The sequence below is a fragment of the Clarias gariepinus genome, chromosome 9 (genome assembly GCF_024256425.1).
Source record: "Clarias gariepinus isolate MV-2021 ecotype Netherlands chromosome 9, CGAR_prim_01v2, whole genome shotgun sequence".
NCBI lineage: Eukaryota > Metazoa > Chordata > Actinopteri > Siluriformes > Clariidae > Clarias > Clarias gariepinus.
Window position 1 is genome coordinate 3,565,532 of NC_071108.1, and position 21,115 is coordinate 3,586,646.

At 40.8% G+C, this 21,115-nt stretch overlaps 2 protein-coding genes across 3 annotated transcripts in view; one reads left to right on the plus strand and one right to left on the minus strand.

Annotated features, from left to right (window-relative positions):
* Positions 1-1,840, plus strand: part of fcho1 (FCH and mu domain containing endocytic adaptor 1) — a 41,837-nt gene extending 39,997 nt beyond the window's left edge. The window contains exons 26-27 of the mRNA XM_053503861.1: positions 1,031-1,198; positions 1,548-1,840. Coding sequence (XP_053359836.1) covers positions 1,031-1,198; positions 1,548-1,576 — 197 coding nt within the window. The 3' untranslated portion in view covers positions 1,577-1,840. The remainder of the gene's footprint in view (positions 1-1,030; positions 1,199-1,547) is intronic.
* Positions 1,841-3,068: 1,228 nt separating this feature from the next.
* The window catches only part of rfx2 (regulatory factor X, 2 (influences HLA class II expression)), a 41,850-nt gene continuing 23,803 nt past the window's right edge, over positions 3,069-21,115 (minus strand). The window contains exons 3-18 of one of the 2 annotated variants that reach the window (XM_053504315.1): positions 19,636-19,716; positions 18,893-18,972; positions 17,589-17,850; positions 15,988-16,062; positions 13,648-13,829; positions 11,548-11,667; positions 11,207-11,328; positions 10,151-10,269; positions 7,391-7,506; positions 6,660-6,811; positions 5,547-5,644; positions 5,294-5,443; positions 4,988-5,196; positions 4,289-4,442; positions 4,139-4,181; positions 3,069-4,034 (exon numbers count right to left, since the gene is read on the minus strand). In XM_053504315.1, coding sequence (XP_053360290.1) covers positions 3,913-4,034; positions 4,139-4,181; positions 4,289-4,442; positions 4,988-5,196; positions 5,294-5,443; positions 5,547-5,644; positions 6,660-6,811; positions 7,391-7,506; positions 10,151-10,269; positions 11,207-11,328; positions 11,548-11,667; positions 13,648-13,829; positions 15,988-16,062; positions 17,589-17,850; positions 18,893-18,972; positions 19,636-19,716 — 2,085 coding nt within the window. In that variant the 3' untranslated portion in view covers positions 3,069-3,912. The remainder of the gene's footprint in view (positions 4,035-4,138; positions 4,182-4,288; positions 4,443-4,987; positions 5,197-5,293; positions 5,444-5,546; positions 5,645-6,659; positions 6,812-7,390; positions 7,507-10,150; positions 10,270-11,206; positions 11,329-11,547; positions 11,668-13,647; positions 13,830-15,987; positions 16,063-17,588; positions 17,851-18,892; positions 18,973-19,635; positions 19,717-21,115) is intronic. The other variant, XM_053504316.1, reaches the window with a different exon arrangement.

Consider the following 21,115-nt stretch of genomic DNA (forward strand, 5'->3'; position numbering starts at 1 on the left):
TGGTCAAAATCATTTAAATGAAGGGAGCGAAGGCTGGCCCGTGTTAAATTTATATAATTCAATACAATTAATTTTTACAATTCACATTATGGTTATTACTTTAACATTCAGTTTGCATGAATTAGTAAATGACATTCAATAGGATTCAGTATGATTCATATTATATCATTTAAGTGATTCAGTGTATGTTTTTATTTATGTGATACAATTCAGTTCGTATGATGTAAATTGATTCAGTTTCAGATTCAGTTTTATATTATTTCTGTTTATGATTTGATTTATTTAATTCTCTGATTCAGTTTCGTAGAATTATATTTAATGTGATTCACTTTACACGATTCAGAGATTTGATTCAGATTCTATTGTTTAATGTATGGCTCAGTATGATTCAGTGTATAAAATTCAGTTTGTTTTTTGTTTGTCCAACTGAAGTAACGGAGCATGATTCAGTTCATATGATTTTAATTCAGTGTATGTTTTTATTTTATATGATTCAGTACATTTCAGTTCAAATGATTCTGTATGATTCAAATTATATGATTCAGTTTTGTATCATTTTATTTAATTGATTCACTTTACATAATTCGGTTTAGTTTAAGTTATGATTCAGTTTATGAGAGTCAATTTATTTGATTCCATATGATTCAGTTTATCTGATTCAAGTGATTTAGTATGATTCAGTTTGTATTGTGTAATGTATGGATCAGTTTGATTCAGTGTATAAGATTCAGCTTGCATGATTTTTTTTGTCCAACTGAAGTGTGATTCAACGTGATTCGGTATGATTCAGTCCAAGTGTTTGTTTATAAGATTCAGTACATTCAGTTCATATGCTTTAAATTGATTCAATATGATTCATTTTGTGTGATTTTATTCATGACTGAGTTTAAATGATTTAGTATCTATAGCCAGGTATTGTTTGGCCTGGAGCTAAAATGCTGCATCATCAATATTTCTTTTGTTCAGTGTTTGAAAGGTCTTTCTGATATCAGCACATATAGCTCAGTTTGTGTGTGTGTGTGTGTATCAGGCTCGGGCACACTGTGTGCCAGCTGGCAGTGCCTGGAGGAGCCCCGCGGTCCCGCCCCGAGCCTGGCTGTGCAGTTTGTGGGGACGGGAGCGTCTCTGTCGGGTCTGGACATGGAGCTGGTGGGCGGCCGATACCGCATGTCCCTGCTCAAGAAGAGATTCGCCACCGGTGAGAGACAAACACACATGCGTTTAAAACCTGATTACAAATTTTATTCCCATGAACACATTTTACCAAGGTCCAAATAATTAATTTTTACTATAGATTCATTAGGGGGGGGAAAAATTTCTATTAAATTAAATAAAAATTAATTTGCTAGAGAAATAAGACTTCTGGATGTGCATGAGTAAAACGTTCATGTGCAACATTTGACGAGTTTTACTGTTGCAAAAAAGTGACTGTCTACAGGTGTCCATGTAGTGTGTAGAAAGTGTAGTGTGGAGTTAATGTGTGTTAAGTGTTGTTGATGTCAGTACAATTCAGTTATTTGTGCGTTTTTTTTTTTTTTTCCCCTCAGGGAAGTACATGGCCGGCTGCTTGTTGTAGGCGTCCCGTCCCTGTTCGTTTGTTTTTCTACCTGCTGGACATGAAGTTTTTTGCACTTTTTCAATTAAAGCCCATGTTCCGGGTGTTTTCTGAGGACTGAACACGCAGTAACAGACACAGGACCGGGACGTTACCCATGATGCACTGCTGTGTGTAAACACACACGTGACCCAAGGCGCTCAGACGTCGTTGCTCTCGATGCTTTGATGTTCGTTCGACAGACGCTTCATCTGATTCTTCCCATTTTCTTTTCTCACTCTTCTGAGTGAAAATCAAACGCTCTTGTTTTTGTGACTCTATAATAATAACTTTATTATTCCAACTTTGTAAAAATTTGTGTTTGTGTGGATTATTAAAAAAAAAAAAAAAAAAAGAGATATGAGCCGTAATGGTTACATGGTGTACACCAATTTATTACACTTTTTTTTTTTTTTTAAACCAGTACAAAATACAACTGAAGTAAGATTTCTTTTTTTATTTTCTTTTTTGTTGTTACAGACTGGAGTCTGTTCTCAGTCTAGGTAAGAATATTCAAGAACATTTGTTTTCATTTTCCTCCTTAAAATATAATGAGAAGAATATATCTACTCCCATTAAAAAAAATAATCCATCTAAAACAGCAATACAAAAAAAAAAAAAAAACATTTTACCAAGTTACACAAAATTTCCTTGAACACACTAACAGCGCGAAAAAAAACGGACGGTAAAAGAGCGAGAGGAGGAGAAAAGGCCACAGAGAGGACGAGTCGCATCCCGATGTGAGAAGGAAAGGGGGGGGGGGGAAAGTAAAGTTATGGGAGATGAAAAGATTTTTTTTTATAAAAATCGTACTGCATCTGTAAACAGAGAGAGAGAGAGACACACACACACACACGACACGAGTGACGGACCGGGAGCGGAACGATTTCTAAAAGCCTAGGAATCATTTTTTCCTTTAATATCAAGTAGAGAGTTTTAACGGGATATTAAACAGGGCACTTTAATATAAATAGATACGTTTTCATACGACGAGAAGAAAAATCTAGCACCAAGGCGACATATATGTGCGCGAGTGTGTGTGCATATTTCAGTTTAAGGGTGAAAGAAAACTATTTTTCTAAAATAGCTTAAAAAAAAAAAATTAAGTATTCATCTCATACAATAATTTTAATTTCAAATTCATTAAAACTTTTAAGCCTCCTGTGTCTTCGGAGAGAGTTCGGAACAAACCAGCGAGCTCAGACTGACGTTTAGTTGCGCGTACGAAGCAGACAAACACATCCATCCCTCCTGCTCTTTAAATCCTATGATGAAGAAAAATAAATAAATACACGAGAGCCTCGATTCGCATATTAATTACTGACTTGATTGATACTGTGACAAAAGTTCTGAGCCTGTTGTTCACACTAGGGGGCAACATTTTGTTTTTATTTCGGTTGAAACTCAACCCTTGTTGTGTTAAGCTACCTTGTGGGCTTGGCCTGTGCACCAAAAGAAAAAAGTTTTGTTTTAAAAAAAAAACACAACAGTAGCTGTGTGTGTGCGCACGCGCATGATTTCTAAGGCTAACAATTTCAACACAAGATAAGCTAATTAATCATCAGCCTTGGTTTGATTTTCCTCCAAGCACAGGCACTATAAGGATTTGGTCCGAGGATCGATGATCTTTACCTTTTTTTATTAAAATCACCCTTAATTGAGAAAACGCCACTTTACAACGCCGGTGGAGAAAAAAAAAGATCAAGGCTCAACGTGATGTAGCGTAGAGAAGATGCAGTGTGAGTCGCTAACCAAAAAGCCTAAGTTTACACACAGATAAAAAAAGAAACAGCTCTTGGATTGTTAGGTAAAAAACACAGCGCAGCATAGAAACAGTTGAGGTATCGACGGCGCGTCTCGTACACAGGGAGCTGTGCGCGCACATTTTCTTGGTAATGAAAGTTTTTTAAAAAACAAAAACAAAATTATCCTCATTTCATCTGAAGGTGCTCGAGAGACGATTCGGTTGTAGTCGTACTGTGACACGGGACAGGCACGGTGTGTGTGCGCGCGCACATTTGAGGGGTTTCTAAGGCACTGAAAGGACACCATGGCACGAAAATAAAAAAAACATCACACCACTTACAGAGGCACGAAGAAGAAGGAGAAAAAGAAAAACGATCCTCAAACACAAACTATAAAAAGGTTCTAGACTGCATTAGTTCCTCACAAACCCAAAGAATCCAGCCAGCGTTATATATCGACTCACACTATGGAGGATTCTCATACGTTTCCTCATTATATAATATAAATCCACACATTCTTTCACGCGCGCACACACACACACACTCACTCTCTCTCACACACACTGCACGGGTTCAGATCTCCTGCAGAGTGTGGTTAATCTCGATTCTCTCCCTTTTCACGGCCGGCTCGCACGCCCCCCGGGACACGTCTGCGTCACTCCCCAGGTCACTCATGTCGTCTGAGAAGGATGGATCTAATGAGAGAGAGAGAGAGAGAGAGAGAGAGTGTGAGTGTGTGTGTGAGAGAGAGAGTGTGTTAGTATGTTGTAGCAGATCATGACAATAAGCGAGCTCGTACCTTTCTCCATGAGGGACGGCATCATCGAGCTGAGGTCACTGAACTGCGGGGCAAAAAACAAAAAAAAAAAACAACAATTGTAAGAGTAAGGAAGGAGAGAGAGAGTGTTAGTGTGTGTGATTGTAAGTGTGTGCGAGAGCGCAGACAGACCTCTCCCATGACGGCGATGGGGGTTTCTCCGGTTGCCTGGGCGACGCGGTGCTCCACCAGGTAGAACATGTACTCGTCGTAGAGCAGGCGGATCAGGTGGAAAGAGCCGAAACTCGCTGCGCTGCGCAGGGTCAGGTCTCTGATCACCATGGAGCTGCGCCCACACACACACACACACACACACACACACACAGTTACACATCATTATCATTTAAACAATTGCTTCGCATATTTACATTAATGAAAACTGAAGTCTTCAAATTGCTTTCCAAAAAATTAGGTCGAGCTATTTTGTGTTGGACAATAAATTTTTTTATTTTTTTTTTGCATAAATCATGGCACCCTAGAAGTACAAAAGATTTTGCGCATGCTGCACCTGTCGAGCTTTTTTCTCGGATTAGCCGCCATTTTTTTTTTTTATAGTCTCCACTTTTTCCTGGAGTCTGTGGGCGTGGCTAAACGTTAAACGCAATAACCAGTGAGTGAAAACTTTCATTTTTCAGTTTAATTGGAAAATATTCTATAAAATCGTTTACAAACAACTTTGCTAAATGATTGATAAATGAGGTGTGTGTGTGAGATTATTTTGCTAACTAAACTCGTGTCCAAGCAACAAATCCTGCAGTTCGATTACAAGTGTGACTGGGTGTGAAAATCAGATGTGTGTGTGTGTGTGTGTGTGTGTGTGTGAGTTCGTACCTGTAGAAGGACCACTTGAGGAGGAACTGGCGTGCGGCGCGCGGGAAGCTGGGACTGCCCTCGTGCGGTTTCAGCACCTGACTCACCACGCTGTCCAGCCACGCGGCCCACTGGTCCAGAGAGCTCTGCTGCTGCAGCGTCATCTTAAAATCCTGCTCCAGACGCTGCACCACGCTCTCGTCACACTGACACACCCACGATGCCTGCTCCTGCACAACACACACACAACGATGAGCACGTTAGTACTACGTTCCGTCTTCTAACGTAACTGAAGTGTGCGTGTGTATCGGGTTGTGAGAGTCGAACCTGCACGTTGGCGAAGTCGACGCGGTTGAGGTCGCTGAGCATCTGGTTGATCTGAGACGTGTTCTGCAGCACGGCCCGGGCCGCCTGCGCCAGGTGGTTCAGAGAGGTGTACCTGCGCAGCGTCTGTGCGAACGCGCTCACCACGGCAGCCTGAGGGGAAGAAAAATAAATAAATAAAAGACCCGTGGTGAGTGTCGGATGGCGATGGCGGACCGAACAGATGATACGTAGTGGAATTAAACCGAGGCGAGACCTTGGTGCGGACGATCTCCTGGGGGAAGTTACTCATCGCTGAAGTCAACCAGCCCTCGAGGCTCTTAGCAAAGTTCCTGATCGCCTGAGTGAGAGTACCTGTGTACACACACACACACACACACACACACACACACACATTTGGTTAAACAATACTGCTGTACAGGCTCAAGAAAGTGCGTCTTGTCTAAAAATTCTCCTTTATCCTCATTCGTCAGTTTGAAACACAGCATGCAGCATGGTTTCGGAAGCAAAACTGAAATGATAAAAATAAATAAATAAATAAAATCACTACAATTATTATAGAAATCTATTTTCATAACCTTTTTTTTCCCTTCTTATATCCAGATTCTGATTTCTAAAAATTCACATTCATAAAAAGCTTATACAGATATTCCCCGACTTACAAACGGGGTTATTTGAGTTACAAATTTCTGCGGATAAGAACAGACCACGGTTCTACTTCCAGTTCAATCGTGGAAGTAGCTCATGTATATTGTAAAAAATAAATAAATAAATAAAATAGACACTACAACGCATTAGATACCAATATTTACAATTATATACAATATTTTCAGTGTGTAAGTGAATGTATAAAATGTCCAAAGTCTGGTATATTGTGTGTGTGTGTGTGTGTTTTGGGGGGGTGCGGGAGAAATGAGTCGGAGCACAATGATAGAAAATGTCCTGATAGAGAATAATTTTTATTTCGATAAAATTATCAACAAAACAGAGTTGACGGTCCAATACAGTGGAAAACGGCTCTAAAAAAATAAAATAAATAAATAATAGCATCCTGGATTCCCCTCGCAATTTAAAAGCGCAAAGACAACACCGTTACATTTGAGGTGTGCAATTTACTTCCTTGAGTGCAGTTACGGTTTTCGGCCACATGGTGGTAGTGTGGGGAAAGGTCAGATTTAGTCAAGGTAATTGGTAAAGTATGCATTACATTGTATATTCAGGTCAAAGGCCTACAAGACTCACATTGTCAGCCTTAAGAACAAATCAGACTTAAACTCCGCTATTAATAAGTATATATCTGTCTTAAAACATCATGTCAAGGTATGATGTGGTGTGTGTGTGCGCGCGAGCGAGATGGTGCGGTACTGACTGGGAACAGGCCGCAGGACGTCGGGGATGAGGATTTCCACCAGGGCCTGGTACAGGATGTGATCGCAGCTCCTCATCCACTGCTTCACCGGCTCGAACTTGCACAGCGCGATCAGCTTGTCCCTCGGGACCACACCTTCGATCTCCTCATCACTGCACACACACACACACACATTAGTTTTAACACTTTTATATGTTCTCACTGTCTTTATTATAATTTGATGGAGATCCTCGAACGTGTCGAAGAAAAAAAAAACACTTTAAATCAGCACACGAAGAAAACGTTCACACCTCACCTAAAGCTCATTAAAAATTTTTGAGGGAGTTGCTGGTAAATTCTGATTTTTCAGTGCATAAGCACCGGTGTAATGAAAGCTGACCTGTGAACTTTAAAATCAACCAATATTTAATTGTTCTTTATTTATTTATTTATTTATTAGATAAGAGGTTTAGCAGCACTCAGATAGAGGTTTGGCTATTATCACAAGATTCTGGCTATTTTCTTTCATTAATAGTTTTATTAAAATAAACTCTTTTCAAGGCGTTTTATTTATTATCTCATGATTTCATAAATAATAAACAATGCTGATAAGGAGAGAACTCGGGTAAACAGACAGCAGGGTCTAAGGGGCCTCCTGTCTAATTTTGGTGTCATGCGTGCGAGTGGTCTTATTTAAAAACTGTAAAAATGTAGAGCTGAGATGTGGGTTGGATGTGATTGGGGGGTCTGACCTGCTGGGGATGATGGGGGTGTTGCCGTCACTAGATGGCAGTGCTGAATACCAGAAGGTCTGCCACAGCTTCTCGATGAAGTGAAACTGCAGATTCATCACCACGTCGAGAGTGGCCTGAGCAACAGAGAGAGAGAGAGTCTGGTTAAAATTGAATAATCACTAAATTCATTATGGCAGCATTGTTCAAATCTCAATTCTGATTGGTCACAAGTTATTGAACGTTCTAGAACAGCAGCTATGTCAGGAGCGCACTTCAAACCATGGATTTATACTGCTCTCCTGCTGGCATGTTATCGTTTCTATAGTAACAGCTCACTTACACTTGTCAAGCAAAGTCTCCATATAATAAAAAGTTTAAGAACTCTGGACTTGACCACCATCACTGATACGGTAAAGTTTTCTGTATTTTAGGTTTATGGAAGGGAGTCTCTTAGGGTCACTTCTCACAAAAGTGTGTTTTTTCATCTTCAAAAGAAACTTCCCTCACCAAATGATGGTGAGGGAAGTTGGACTGTTTATAGCTGCTCTAATGTTGGGGACACCAGGAACGTTTTACAACACGGATTGTAACTACTGTACCCTATAAAAAAAGCTATGAAATAAAGCTTAAAGATGGTGGATGGCAAGTATGAGTGTTAAGTTGAAACGTTGAAACTGTGGGGTGAAGGGCCTGAGAGAGGGGGGAAAAGGACACACACCTGTGGAGAACATGGCGCACATACACACGTGAGCTGGAAAAAACAAAAAACACCAAAAAAAACCAGAAAAACCCACGCAACAGCGTGAGGGAGAGAACGCTTGTGAAGCGCTGAAAAGCTGAGTGTGTGTGTGTGTGTGTGTGTGTGTGTGTGTGTGTGTGAGAGAGAGAGAGAATCTTACTTAAAAAAGGCTCATTGACGAGAGCAAGAAATAAATACCTGACTCGCAGCAACACACACTCACTAATCATCCACGTTCTCTTCGGGTGTGTGTGTCTTCTCTCCCACTAAAGCAGGCTTGGCCCCGCCCCCAGCCCAATCAAAATCTTTTCCTCCGATTCTAGCGGCTGTTTTGCTCGAGTTAAGATCGAGATGTTCCCACACTTGGAAGAGATTTTTGCTCGTGAAGGTGTTTTCCGTCGCGCAATTTCTCACTTCGCTCCGGTGAACCGAACACATACGTGATGATGTAAAAGCGTTGATAGGATCGAGCACAATTTACTGCAGTGGGAGACTCCTTCCATTATAGATTCTGGTTGATTAAGTTGGTTATTCATTGCACCCTTAGTAACTAATAATGAATATAAAGTATGATGTATTAAGACATAATTAATTAAAACTAAATCACATTGGTAAATTGTTGAGATCCAAGGGGGAATAAAAACTTTTGGATGTATCGTTATACCGTAATAATCACCACACCCTGAACGCTTATTAATTTCCTGTAAAAGCAGGCTGGAAGTATGTTGTTTTTGGGTTTTGAACTGTGCGTGCATGTGTTTAATGTCTTTGACTACCTTACTTTTTCACCCTTCCTGTTTCTATTTCTTTGGAACACTCCAACTACACACACTTCCCCAGAACAACAACAAACCAAATGAAGTTTAACACTTGGCAAATACAAAAATTATTTTTAAAAAAAGGAGGAAAAAAAGAAACTTTAGCGTTCACAACAAGAAGGAAATGAAGCGGTGAGCCAGCAAACAGGAATTTAACTCAGCCTTATGTGTGTGTGTGTGTGTGTGTGTGTGTGTGTGTGTTGCACCAAGTTGAGAGAATCTCCTGTGACAGGACACTTGCTCCTACTATATCCAGTTGCCTGGCCCTATGCCCATGCCACCCCCTCCCTTCACACACACACACACTCTGACACACAATCCTCCCTTCCACCAATCACGCAACATGTTTTGGGTGCTCAGCCAGGTTGCCACGGCAACCTTGTTTACCGTCGCCCCAGCAACAGTTCAAACACTGTGCTCCAAAACCAAAAAAAAAAAAAAATGCAGAGGAAAATTCCCCCCTGACTCGACAAACAATCACGGCATGGTTGTAAGAAATTTGTGTTTGGGAGTCGGATGTCCCTCAAAAAAATGCAGAGTCTGACTCACACCTCTCTCTCTTGCTCTGTGTGTGCGTGTATGTGGTATGTGTGTGTGCGCATGTGACAACACAGAAATAAACAAGCTGGATTAGTTACGCCCAAAATCCTGAACTGAGCTCAATACCTTATGACTAATAGAGCCGATAAACTTTGAGGATCTTAAAAAATAATAATAATACATTCAGGTATTTTTTCAAAATATATTACTTTCAAAGTATATTTCTTTGTTTTTTTCCAGATTTTCTCTCAACAATAAAACACAAAGATAAGAAGTGGGAAAAAAAACGTGCACGTTTTAATATCTTATTTAATGTCCCCAGATTTTGACCCAGTTCCGATAATGAAAACTGAAGAAAAAGAAAAAAAAGATGGAAAAACTGCAGCATTCATTTACAAACTAAAGAGTTTAAAAGGTTTCTTGTGTGTGTCGTCAGTGTGTGTGTGTGTTTCAGTGTGTCTCTGTCTGGCTGAAAGGTTAATTGGCATGACTGGAAAGGCGCTGAGTGAGGGATGAAAGGCGCCCGGGAACAAAAGGTGCGAGATGAACAGAGAGGACGGACTGGAAGAGAAAATTAAACTAGAGTTCGAAGAGCGCTGAACTGTAACGCTATCTCACACTCACGTGTATAGGAGCACACGTCTCGGAGAGACGGAGTGAATGAGTGAAGGACAGGAATACCTCACAGTGGTCCCTGTAGATGCTCTGCAGCTTCTTCACGTCGCTCATGGTGATGCGCTCCGGCAGCGGACAGGAGTCCAGATCGAGGGAGGGGAACGGGGGCAGGGCGTGGGACACGTCTGCAATACACGCGCCAATTTATATATATATTTAAAAAAAAAAACACTACTATATACAAAACAGAGACAAACACCCAGTCATGTGACTCAAAAAACTAACTTTAAGCATTTTTTTTTGTCAGAAGTGGAAAGTAAGCAAGTATGTGTACTTCGTTACTGTACTTAAATACATATTTCACATTATCTATACCTTGAGTAGTTTTATTAAAGGATACTTTTTACTTTTATTCCACTCAAATGTACAGCAAATCCCTCTACTTTTACTTCACTACACATTTCTGCATGGCGTCGCGTTACCCAAACACTTGGAGAAACTTTCCTAACTTTCCTTCGAGGCGCGCCTAATAACGTTCAGTGAGCCCTGTGTAATTCATTTCATCACGATACAAACTACAGAAATTATACTGCATGCTCAAAATGTAAACAGTCGTCTTTTGTCGCGACAAAAACCTGTGACTTCCAACTTACGTTTGTTTTTTCTCTCTTCGGTTACTGGTATAATCCCTATAATGGTAACCGTGTACTGTTTTTGACGTTAAGTAAATGAAAAACATTAATGGTTTTTATTTCACATTAACAAACTTGCAGGTTTGTCCAGGTAAAAATGAGAGTGCCGTGTATTTCAAGTGAGAAAAAAACTTTACTAAAAAAAATGGTTACGTTTCTATTTTGAAATTAACCAAAATTTTTTGTGCTACCGAGATGCGCGGAATGAAGGCATGAGATCGCTTTTAAGTAGAAAAAGTAAAAAAAAAATAATAATAATTTAAAGCTCCATCTGTTGAATTTTGAGATGAACTAGTAATTTTTTTTATAATGCAAGGGTGTTTTTCATTTAATTTTTCAAGGTAGCGTAACTTCTTTTCACGTGGGCAGATTGTAAAAATGAAAGGTAAATGAGGTTTCTTCAGGGTACAGTAATATTCCCTGTAGTTACCGATGTATTGTTGGTGGTGTTGGCTCTGGGCGGCCACGCTCTGCTCCGGGGTGCCGCTCGAGTGCTGAGAGCCGAAGGAAATGCAATCACTCATACCTCCCATCTTCTGCAGTGGCTTAAACCTGAGCGCGCACACACACACACCAGCTTAAGCAGGAGACACATTACTAGACAGGTACTCCTCAGCAAAGCACCAGATGGAAAAGATACAGAAATAAATCTTACATATTACACAAAAGGAAGAGCATCAGGAAGTCAACTGTGTGTCCATTTACTTCTCTATTGTTTTCTATTAAACTTTGAGCATTCAAAGCACACATCTATGATAAACACACACACACCTCTGTTTCTGGTGGATGGGCTGCTGTCTCATGGCCATGTACTGAGTGTCGTCCTGCAGCTGGTTGAGAGGAGAGTCGGGCTTCACGCGGATGCCGTAGTAGTGGTACTTCGAGTTTCCCCTAAAACACACAAACATACACAAAATGTTACGAAAGACCTAAAGAACAAAAACCTGTCCTACAAACTTAAAAACATTTGTTTTTATGACTGCCACACATGGTCCATATATATATATATATGAGATAAGGTTAAAACATGAAGCATAAACCTTAAACATGAAGAAGCTTGAATCTTACACACACAAAAGATTTTTGGCACAAACTGGCTAATCGGTTTTACTGCCAAGTCTGAACTCATCCGTCATTATAATCCCAGTTTTAATATTAATCCATTCATTCATTCATTCATTCATCCATCTATCTTTTAAGAAGTAAGAAATAAAACACTTGGAAGTCTGCTGCCTGAGGGGAAAAAAATAAGAAGTCAAATCACAGCCATGAGTGAAGTCGAACATCCTATAGTGTTTTTCTTCCTCTTATTAATTAAACACCACCCCATATATTTTATATTTTATTCAGTATAATGATTATTCAGGAAAACGAGTGTCGTTAAGCTTACACTAGAAAGTTTCTTCCTGCTATAATTTGCATTATAGCAATCGTTTCTTCACCAGTCTGATTCTCTTCCTTAAGGTTTTTTTTTCCCCATAGCTTAATTTGACAAAAAAAAGAAAAAAAAACTTGGTCATGTGACTCAAATAAGCATAAACTGCTTATTTATTTCTAAAGTTTTTGTTTCATAGGTTAATTTGACCAAAAAAAAAAAAAAAAACTATAACCTGGTCATGTGACTCAAAAAGCATAAACTGAATTTCTTTTTTGTGTGAAATTTGTTTCATAGGTTAATTTGACAAGACAAAAGTAAAAATACAAAAAACCCTAGTCATGTGGCTTAAAAAGCATAACCTGCTTTCTTTTTCTGAAGTTTTAGATTAATTTGACAAAATCACTCCTTTAAAAAAAGCATGAACTGCTTCAACTTAGGGTTTTACCTCGTCCTGTTATGAAGCGCCGACACCAGAAGTGGAAGGTAACCGAGTATGTGTACTTACTACTCTTTTACTTTAACGCCATGCTAGCTCCTTCACCTATATTCATGGCGAGAGTCAGTTTTTGTTATCTGATATTAAAACTAGATGTTTTGGATAATTTTTTATAAACTTTAAAACTAAATTTGGGTTTATTGATTTAAAAAGTTTGAACAATCGCAGTCAAATAAAATATGTTTGACAGACAGAATGGTTTTACGTGATGACAAACACTGTGGTGAATTTTCTCCGGTTGGTAAAACTTAAAAAAAAAAAAAAAAAAAAAAAAAAGTGTCCTATCCTTCATCTTGTATAAATGACTAATGTTTGTTTTGTTTCAACATCGGGATTTATTTCATGTAGTTTGTTATTTAGACATTGATTGCATTCCCATTGTTTTTTATTTTTGATGTATACATTTAAAATAGTTTTTCTTTACTGCACTTCAGTACGTATTACACGTTATATCTACCTTAATTGAGGAGTTTTATTAGAGCACAGTTTTTACTTTCACTCTGCTTAAAACTACTGTACATCTGTACTTTTACTTCACTGCCTTTCCACAATGGCGCTGCGTTACCCAACCACGGTGGTGTGTAGTATTTGAAGTGGGACTTTCGCCACCTGCTGACTATTACACATAAATGTGTGGCTTTCCCGTTCCATCAAGACACGCCTAATAACGTAACAGATGTTTGAAACCAGAAGTTTTAGCAGACAGACAAAAACAGCATGTTCTCATTTAGGAGAGAGAAAGAGAGAGAGTATGTTTACTACGAGAAAGGATAACGTGAGCTAACACAAGCTCTGGACTTTTGATAAAAAGTGAAGTACACAAGTTAATGGAGTACTTCTACTTTTACTTGAGTAATATTTGCCTTAGTGAATCCCTACTTTTATGTTTACATTGGAGACTCCTTAGATAAACATAAGGCAAAAAGAAACTACTATCAAATTAGCAGTTATAATCGTGAAGTGATGTGCGTGTTAGCGTGCATGCGTGCGGACGGACCTGGTGCCGAGACGGCGTGTCCGCAGCCCCATGAACACCGAGCGGATGAGTTTGCCGAACGAGGCGGCGTTGACTGGATCCAGCTTCTGCTCGTGGCAGTGACGCAGGTAGTGGTTATAGAGGGAGCAGCGGGCCAGACTCACTCCTTCCGCCGTCTCATAGTTATCCAACAGCCACTGCAGCTGCACACAACATGCACGTCACGTCAGATGTCAGAAACATAAGTTACAACTTCACACTGGATCTAAAGCACATAAAAAAATCATTTCATTTAAAAAATGCATTAAAAGCTTAAAGAGATCAAACATGGCTCCTAAATCCTCATCGTGCTCAACAGTGACACCTGATAAAAATGAACCACTTTCGTATTAAATCAATCAGTGGCATCGTGGAACATTTGCAATGACCCCTTTAATGTAGAGGTTTGTTCGACTCCGAGAGAAGTGCAGGATCAGGGAAGACTCAGGTGCAAAGTTAAACAGAGTCCCAGAGCTCGCTGAAGTCATGTGCTGCTCTTCACACACCATCTGGCCTCAGCCGTCTTTACACAAAGATAATGTTTACATATGGTTTATGTTTACCAGGTTTCTTTGCTTTCAAACTGTGTATATTGTTCCTGCGTTTGCAGCATGCTTCTCTTTGATGTAAAGATTTCGTCATTTTATCTTCTGACACTTGGTAGCATTGCGTGATATTTTTGCCTTTTATGCAGATCGGTATATATACACTACATCAACATCAGGTCACACCTGAGCTTCAGAAGAAACTTTTACTGTCTCATGTAAAAAAAAAAAAAAAAACAGGACAGTTTGACACGTTAACTGCTTTAAAAGCGGCAGCCCGCACATTTTCCCCCTGAAATGCAGCTCTGTCGTTTAGTTAAAAAGCCGCCGTGCTGGAAGTGTTTAGAGACACTCGAGTGCGAGATGAAACAGGGGTGATCATCGGTGTACTGCCAAGCTCAAGCCTGGTTACTGAATCGGGGGTACGGAGACATGCATCCTAGCACTAACCTGTACCGCCTGGACAGTCCTCAGTGGGACATCTTTTTCCGCGATTAAACTTAAGCTTTATGAGCCGCTTGATGAAACTTGAAGCATTTGACTGAAGCTGATCGTTTTCAACGAGGCAGAATGGATTACGTGTCACCAATCAGGGGAAATGAAGTGGGATTTACGGTCTCTTACTTCGCGAGCGAATTTACATAATTAGTGAATATTTTGCTGGTAATATCGACTGGATTGGTTGTAAATGTTTTTAATTAATATCTTCCTTCAGTACGTCATGTGTAAAAGTTACTTGAGGCTTAATGTTTGTTAAATAAATCATCTCATGTTGTATTTGCCTAATAATTTTAACCAAATATAGGACAGGGGTAGCTCGGTGGTTATTGCGTTCAGAAAATCTCAGGTTCAAACCCAAGCAGAACCAAGTTGGGCCCTTGAGTAAGGCCCTTAACCCCTTAGATGTACGAATGAGAAAATGTCACGAGTTAAAAGTTGCTCTAGAACCTTTTTTAATGAAAGTACCGATAGTACCTATAGTCAGCGACCTAGTACCCCAGTGTAAGAATGTATCCAATGACGGAAATTTCAAATCACTTTTCTAAGTCACTCTAGAGAACACCGTCTCCCAAATGCCAATGTAAAAACAGGGGGCACTAACTTTTACACATGACTGTATCTCTGTTGGCTACCTTAACCGATAAAATGTTTTATTTTTATTTGCATCATTGTGTTTTCCAAAAAGAAGACGGCGTAGGGAAAACAAACAAAAAAAAAGGTTACTGTTCGACCCTGTGCCGTTATCGCGAAAGCCAAACACGCGCGGTATGTAAAACGCTGGGCCGTGCGAATGCTTGATCCGGGGTGTTTATTCGTTAAAGTCGCGATGCAAGGCCACTAATCTGCATGTGCATCCATTTCCTGGCTTTAGATTTCTGCATCTCTACCTATAGGCGGGGTTGAACCCGAAGTGGGCGTGGCTAAAAATGGAGAAAAGTCAGCGCTGTTGGGAGCGGTGTGCAAATTCTGGCTTTGAAATTTAGTGCCCCGACCTCAGCAACATCGCTCCAGGTCATAACTAAAGAGGTCTAAAGTTTCGAAATAAAGCTGGAACGTGTGATGAAATTGTAGAATTTCAGTCAGACGCATGATTTCAGAGGAGACACAGAAAGCAGCTACGCAGACATGCAGTCAAAAAAAAAAAAAAAAAGTGAAATTCCCACAGTAAAAAAAGGCAACTGGCGAAGCAGAAGGGCAGCAAAGAAGGTGTGAGGTTTAGACGGCACCCGGGCTCCTTTTCGTTTATTCTCTAAATAAAGTTGCTCAGATGACTTACATGGCTGTTGAGCAGGATGCTCTTGTGAGAAGCAATCCCTTCAGACTTTTGGAGGTTTTCAATCGCCATTTCAAGCTAGACAGAGAGAGACAGAGAGAGAGAGAGAGAGAGAGAGAGAGAGAAAAAAAACCAAGGGGCATGCAGAACCAAGGGGGGAAGGGGAGAGAAACGGGGGGCGTGAGAACAGGTAAGGGGCAGAAGGAGGGAAGAGGGAAGGGAACAAGGATGCAAAAACAGAAGAGAAAAAAAGGCAATCATTCTGTTAGCTGTAGCAAGATCAGAGCAATTCCATCACAGTCAGTCAGTGTGTGCAGACAAACACGCTACAAAAAATAAATAAATAAATAAAACAGTGATTAAGGAGATGTGGGTTAAGCGTCAGGCTGAGATTCTCTGAGTCACACAGAATGATGCATGCAAACGCAAATGCAAAAGCCTGTGTGTGTAATTCATGCTAATAATGAGACTAATGCAAACGAGCGCCGCTCTGCTTCGGAAACTTTCCATGTCGCTTATTAGGCTGCAAATAGATGAACAAACTGCCTGAACGGGATAAAACCGAATTTATAAAAATATAAATAAATTAAAAAAAAAAAAAAAAGAGAGAAGGAAGGAAAGAGGAAGCAGGCATCCTTTCAGGTCTTAAAGGCTCCCGAGGGCCGAATGGTAACGAGCCGAGGGGCTGCTCTGTGCTCGTGAGATGCGATACAACAAGGCCGATGAATTGCGGAGAGGCAAAAGTGATGACAGCCACCTCCTTTCTCTCTCTCATTCTCTTCATCTCTCTCTCTCTTTCTCTCATCAAAATCTTTTTATCTCGTTCTCTCTTCAACCCAGGTGTAGTGTCTCTCTTGGTCAGTCTCTCTCAGTCTTCCTCACTATGACTGGTCCGTTTTTTTACCGTCTCTCAAACTGTCCATTTCTTTCTCTATTAATCTCTCCCTCTTTTTCCTCTCACTCGTCTTGTTTTTCTCCCTATTTTCTCCTCTTTCTCACCTAGATTTAGTTTTTTTGTCTTTCTTGTCAGTCTCTCTCTCTCTCTCCCCCTCAGTCTTCCTCTCTGAATAATTGTCAATTTTTTAGGGAGTCCCTCTTTCTCTGCCACTTTCCCCACAGTCTCTTCCTCGCCGTCTCCCTCCTTTATTATGTCTTGCAACTTTTTTCTTACTGTCTCTTCCAGTCATTTTCCTGAAGCCTCTTTCCACCCGTCTCTTTTTCTTGTAGTCTCCTCCAGTCTCTGACTTCCATCGTTCAACTTAAAAAATTTTTCCCCCGTCCTTTATTCTCTCTCTCTCTCTCCCCCGTCTTGTTTTTTATCCTTATTCTCTTTGTCTTTTTACATACCAGTCGCACTCCTCTGGTACTTCCTCTATCTTCTATCTTTCACTTACTCTGCATTTTGCTTTTCCAGTTTTCTCTCTTCCTTTTACACAAAACACACACACACACACACACACACACACACACGCACACCAGCTGACAGACACACACATACACAAACTCTTAACCCATGACATAGTAATGCTGTTGGATGCTGGGAGATCAGCTGCGGTTGTGTGACGAGAACCATTTTGAGCTTTGAGCAGAGCGGTGGAACGTACCATCGCGGAGGAAGAGCGGGAGGACGGGGTGGCGTGGTGTCGGCCGTCCAAGCCCCCGTGAAGGAGATAGGCGCCGCTGCTGGAGATCACCTGGCTGCTGCCCACGTCCATGGTGATACCCACCATGCTGTGGGAGGGCACGCTGCTGGCCGAAGAGACCACTGTGGTGACCTGCGTCGCCCCTGGCTGGGTGTCGAAGTAGGCGTTGCCGCTGGCCTGACCGTAAAGCTGGGCGTCGTGGTTGTAGGTGTACGCTGTGCGGCTAAAGAGGATAGAGAATGGCGTGTTTAAAAAGCAATGCTCGAACAAAAAATAAATAAATGAATAAAAACGTGAAGAGGGAATAAACCAACTTAAATCACTTGGATTAATGGGGATGCATGGGTACGAGTAGGTTCTACTTTTAAAAATAAATAAAAATTCTTTCACCTGCTTTCGGTAGTTTGTTTACAAAAAAAAACTGAATAAGCGAATAAAATGAACATTCTGCCTATGTCGTGTCAGTCGGTCAGGCGGAGATGGAATATTCTTGGTTTGCTTGTTGAAAAAAATAAATAAATAAATAAATCTGTCTAGTTTTAATAAGATAAACATGTTTAATTAATGTGGGCTCTTATTAGTCTCACGTTACTAAAAGAAGCTGAAAAGCCTTCAGGGTTATAACGACGACGTTCTGAGGTTCGGCGACGCTCACGTGACTTTATAAAGGGTGCGACAGGCTGCGACTAGGATCTGACATAAAAAGAGAACGTACAGCTCTCAAAAAATATATATATATAAAAAAAAAAGTACAATAAACGTATGACAGATTAAAACAAGACTGGAACGATCGAGTCTCTGCTTGAGCTGGATTTGCGGTTTAGGAAATGACATGGCTGTCATCAGAGGATGCCAAAATATCAGTCGCTGCATGCTTGATATAGGGGGAAAAAAAATAATAATAATCTGGCAATAAGAACTTCGTCTTCGTGTTGAAGCTTTTCCTTATGTCGCAAGCGCGTGAACGTTAAAGACGCTAGTCAGATTTCGACGGGGAAAAAAACTACCAAACAAACCAAAAAAAAAAAAAACTCATCATTGATGCTTTACTGAGAACTCGAGTTCTCACTTTCCCTGGTTTAACACCTAATCACTTCTGATAAGCGCAGCTCCTTATAGCATGTCTGTACAGTTAACGTCAATTAATAGAGATACGTGTTTAACATCCAGCGATTCCGCACAGTGATTTTCGCTGTGAAATAAGAAAAATAAATAAATAAATTCATGCCTGCACTTAGGGAGCTGAATGAGTGGGTGTGGCTTACATGGCGCCGTTGGGGTAGACGGCCTCTCCTCCTTCGACATACTGCACTTGGGGTGGGTATACGTGCTGTACATGCTGCACCTGGCCCCACAAACACACACAACCAGAGATTTAATAAAGAGCAAAAAATAATAATCCATGCTGTTTCATAAATTAGCAGTTATGGATATAAAAGGCGCGTGTCTGAAGTGAGGATGAGAGAGCGAGCGCGTGATCTTGACTTTACACTAACGACTGAAAAAAAGACCTGCTGAGAAGCCAAAGCAAACGCTCATTATCTGACTCATCACGGAGAGTCTCCAACCGCTATTAGCCTGAAAAAACGTGAGAGGAATTCATCACGTCGGAGGTTCACACACACACCAGCCACTGGGATGAGAAAGAGAGAGAGAGAGAGAGAGAGAGAGAGAGAGAAAGAGAGAGAGAGAAAGAGAGAGAGAGAAGGGGGGGGGGGGGGGCAGCATTCATATAAGATGGAGATAAGATGTGCCAGGTGTGTAGGAGGGTTGGACGTCTGTTTTGGGAGGCCCTGTGTGTGTATGTGTGTGTGTGTGTGTGTGTGTGTGTGTGTGTACAAAGTGAATTATAAATTATACACAATCTAATAATTCCCATAATTTTGTAATTATGTAAAGCTGCTTTGTTAAAATGCTATATAAATATATTTATTTATTTTAAAAATGTTTTAAAAAATTGAATTAAATTTAATTGAATGTGTGGGTGTGTGTGTGCGCGCGTGTTTACCTGCTGTGGAACCTGTTGCACTCTAGGCAGTTGTTGAACCTGTGGCTTTGGGGACGAGCCTGTGGCCTGGACTAACACCCGCTTCAGGATCAGGAACACACACACACACACACACACACACACACACACACACACACACACACACACACACAGAGATTCAGAAGCAATAAGAATCTGATATTATAAATAAACAGTTGCCCGATCTGAGCGACCTCTTCATTGAGAAACATAATAATAATAACGAAGTCATTAGGAAGTATGCCGATCCTGTTCAGTGCATGTGACTAGGAAACACACCATCGTTATGTTACCATGACGACAACCTATTTTAGTGTCAACTATTAAAATGAAATACCAAAATAGGTCAGGATGCCCATATACACATTTCCAATTGCAGAAAACAAATAAATAAATAAAAATGGTTCATGCTGTGGTACAAAACTTATGTGCAGTCTATGGGCTGAGGGGGCGTGTCATTACATCACCATGACAACAATGTGAGCAGATTTCAAAACTCTGATGAATTAATTATTTTTCCCCCACATGTAACTGCGGTCTGTGTTGCTCCCCGTGTCGTGTCTATGAACGCTTTTTAAACGTCAACGTTTTTAAGTTTCATTGGAAGTGATGATTAATTTTCTGTAACAGCGGCCCAGACGGTAGTGATAGCGATCATTATACTGCTGAAAGAGATCACTGCCATCGGGAAATTCCATCTTCATGAAGCGGTGCAACGTGGTCGGCAGCAGTGTTTAGGGTTGGTGGGTGAGTCAAAGGAACATCCATTCATCTGGCGGGACCAAAAGGTTTCCCGGAAGAACATCACCCAGAGGATCACACTACAGTACCTCCACCACAGATTCGACCTCTTCTGATAAGGCTTCCTAGTGCCATCTCTTCCACACGGACACGAGAATGTAATAGAAAATGTGATTGATGATCTATCGCTCTGTAGCCCGTTATAAAAGTTTTTGGTGGAGGATACGGGTCAGCATGGGCACCCTGGCTTTTCTCTTGAAAAAGCTTTAGACTTGTTAGCAATTTGAGCTCTCATAGCTCTTCTACTGAACTGCACTACATGGGACTTCACTCTTGGAGCACTTTATGAGCCCTGCAGACTGGGAACATCCAACAAGAGCTGCAGTTCTGGAGTTGCTCTGACCAGCAACCACAATTTCACATCGTTACCCATTTTTTCCAGCTTCAGGGACAAACCACCCTGCTGTGTAATACACCCCATTTACATCCAGGTGGCAGTGTAACGAGATGATCAGATGTTATTCTCCATGCCGGTCATAACGTTATGGCTGATCTTTGTATACACTCGTGATAAGGATCTTAAGCTCATCACTCTTCTCCAACCTGTGATCCTAGAACACCTTTCATTTTCATGATCTACAGTCTTCCACCCCACCCCCTCACTCTCTCTCCCTCTTGACGTCCCCAGGTTGTGCAGCTCGTCCAAACCCAACATTTCTGG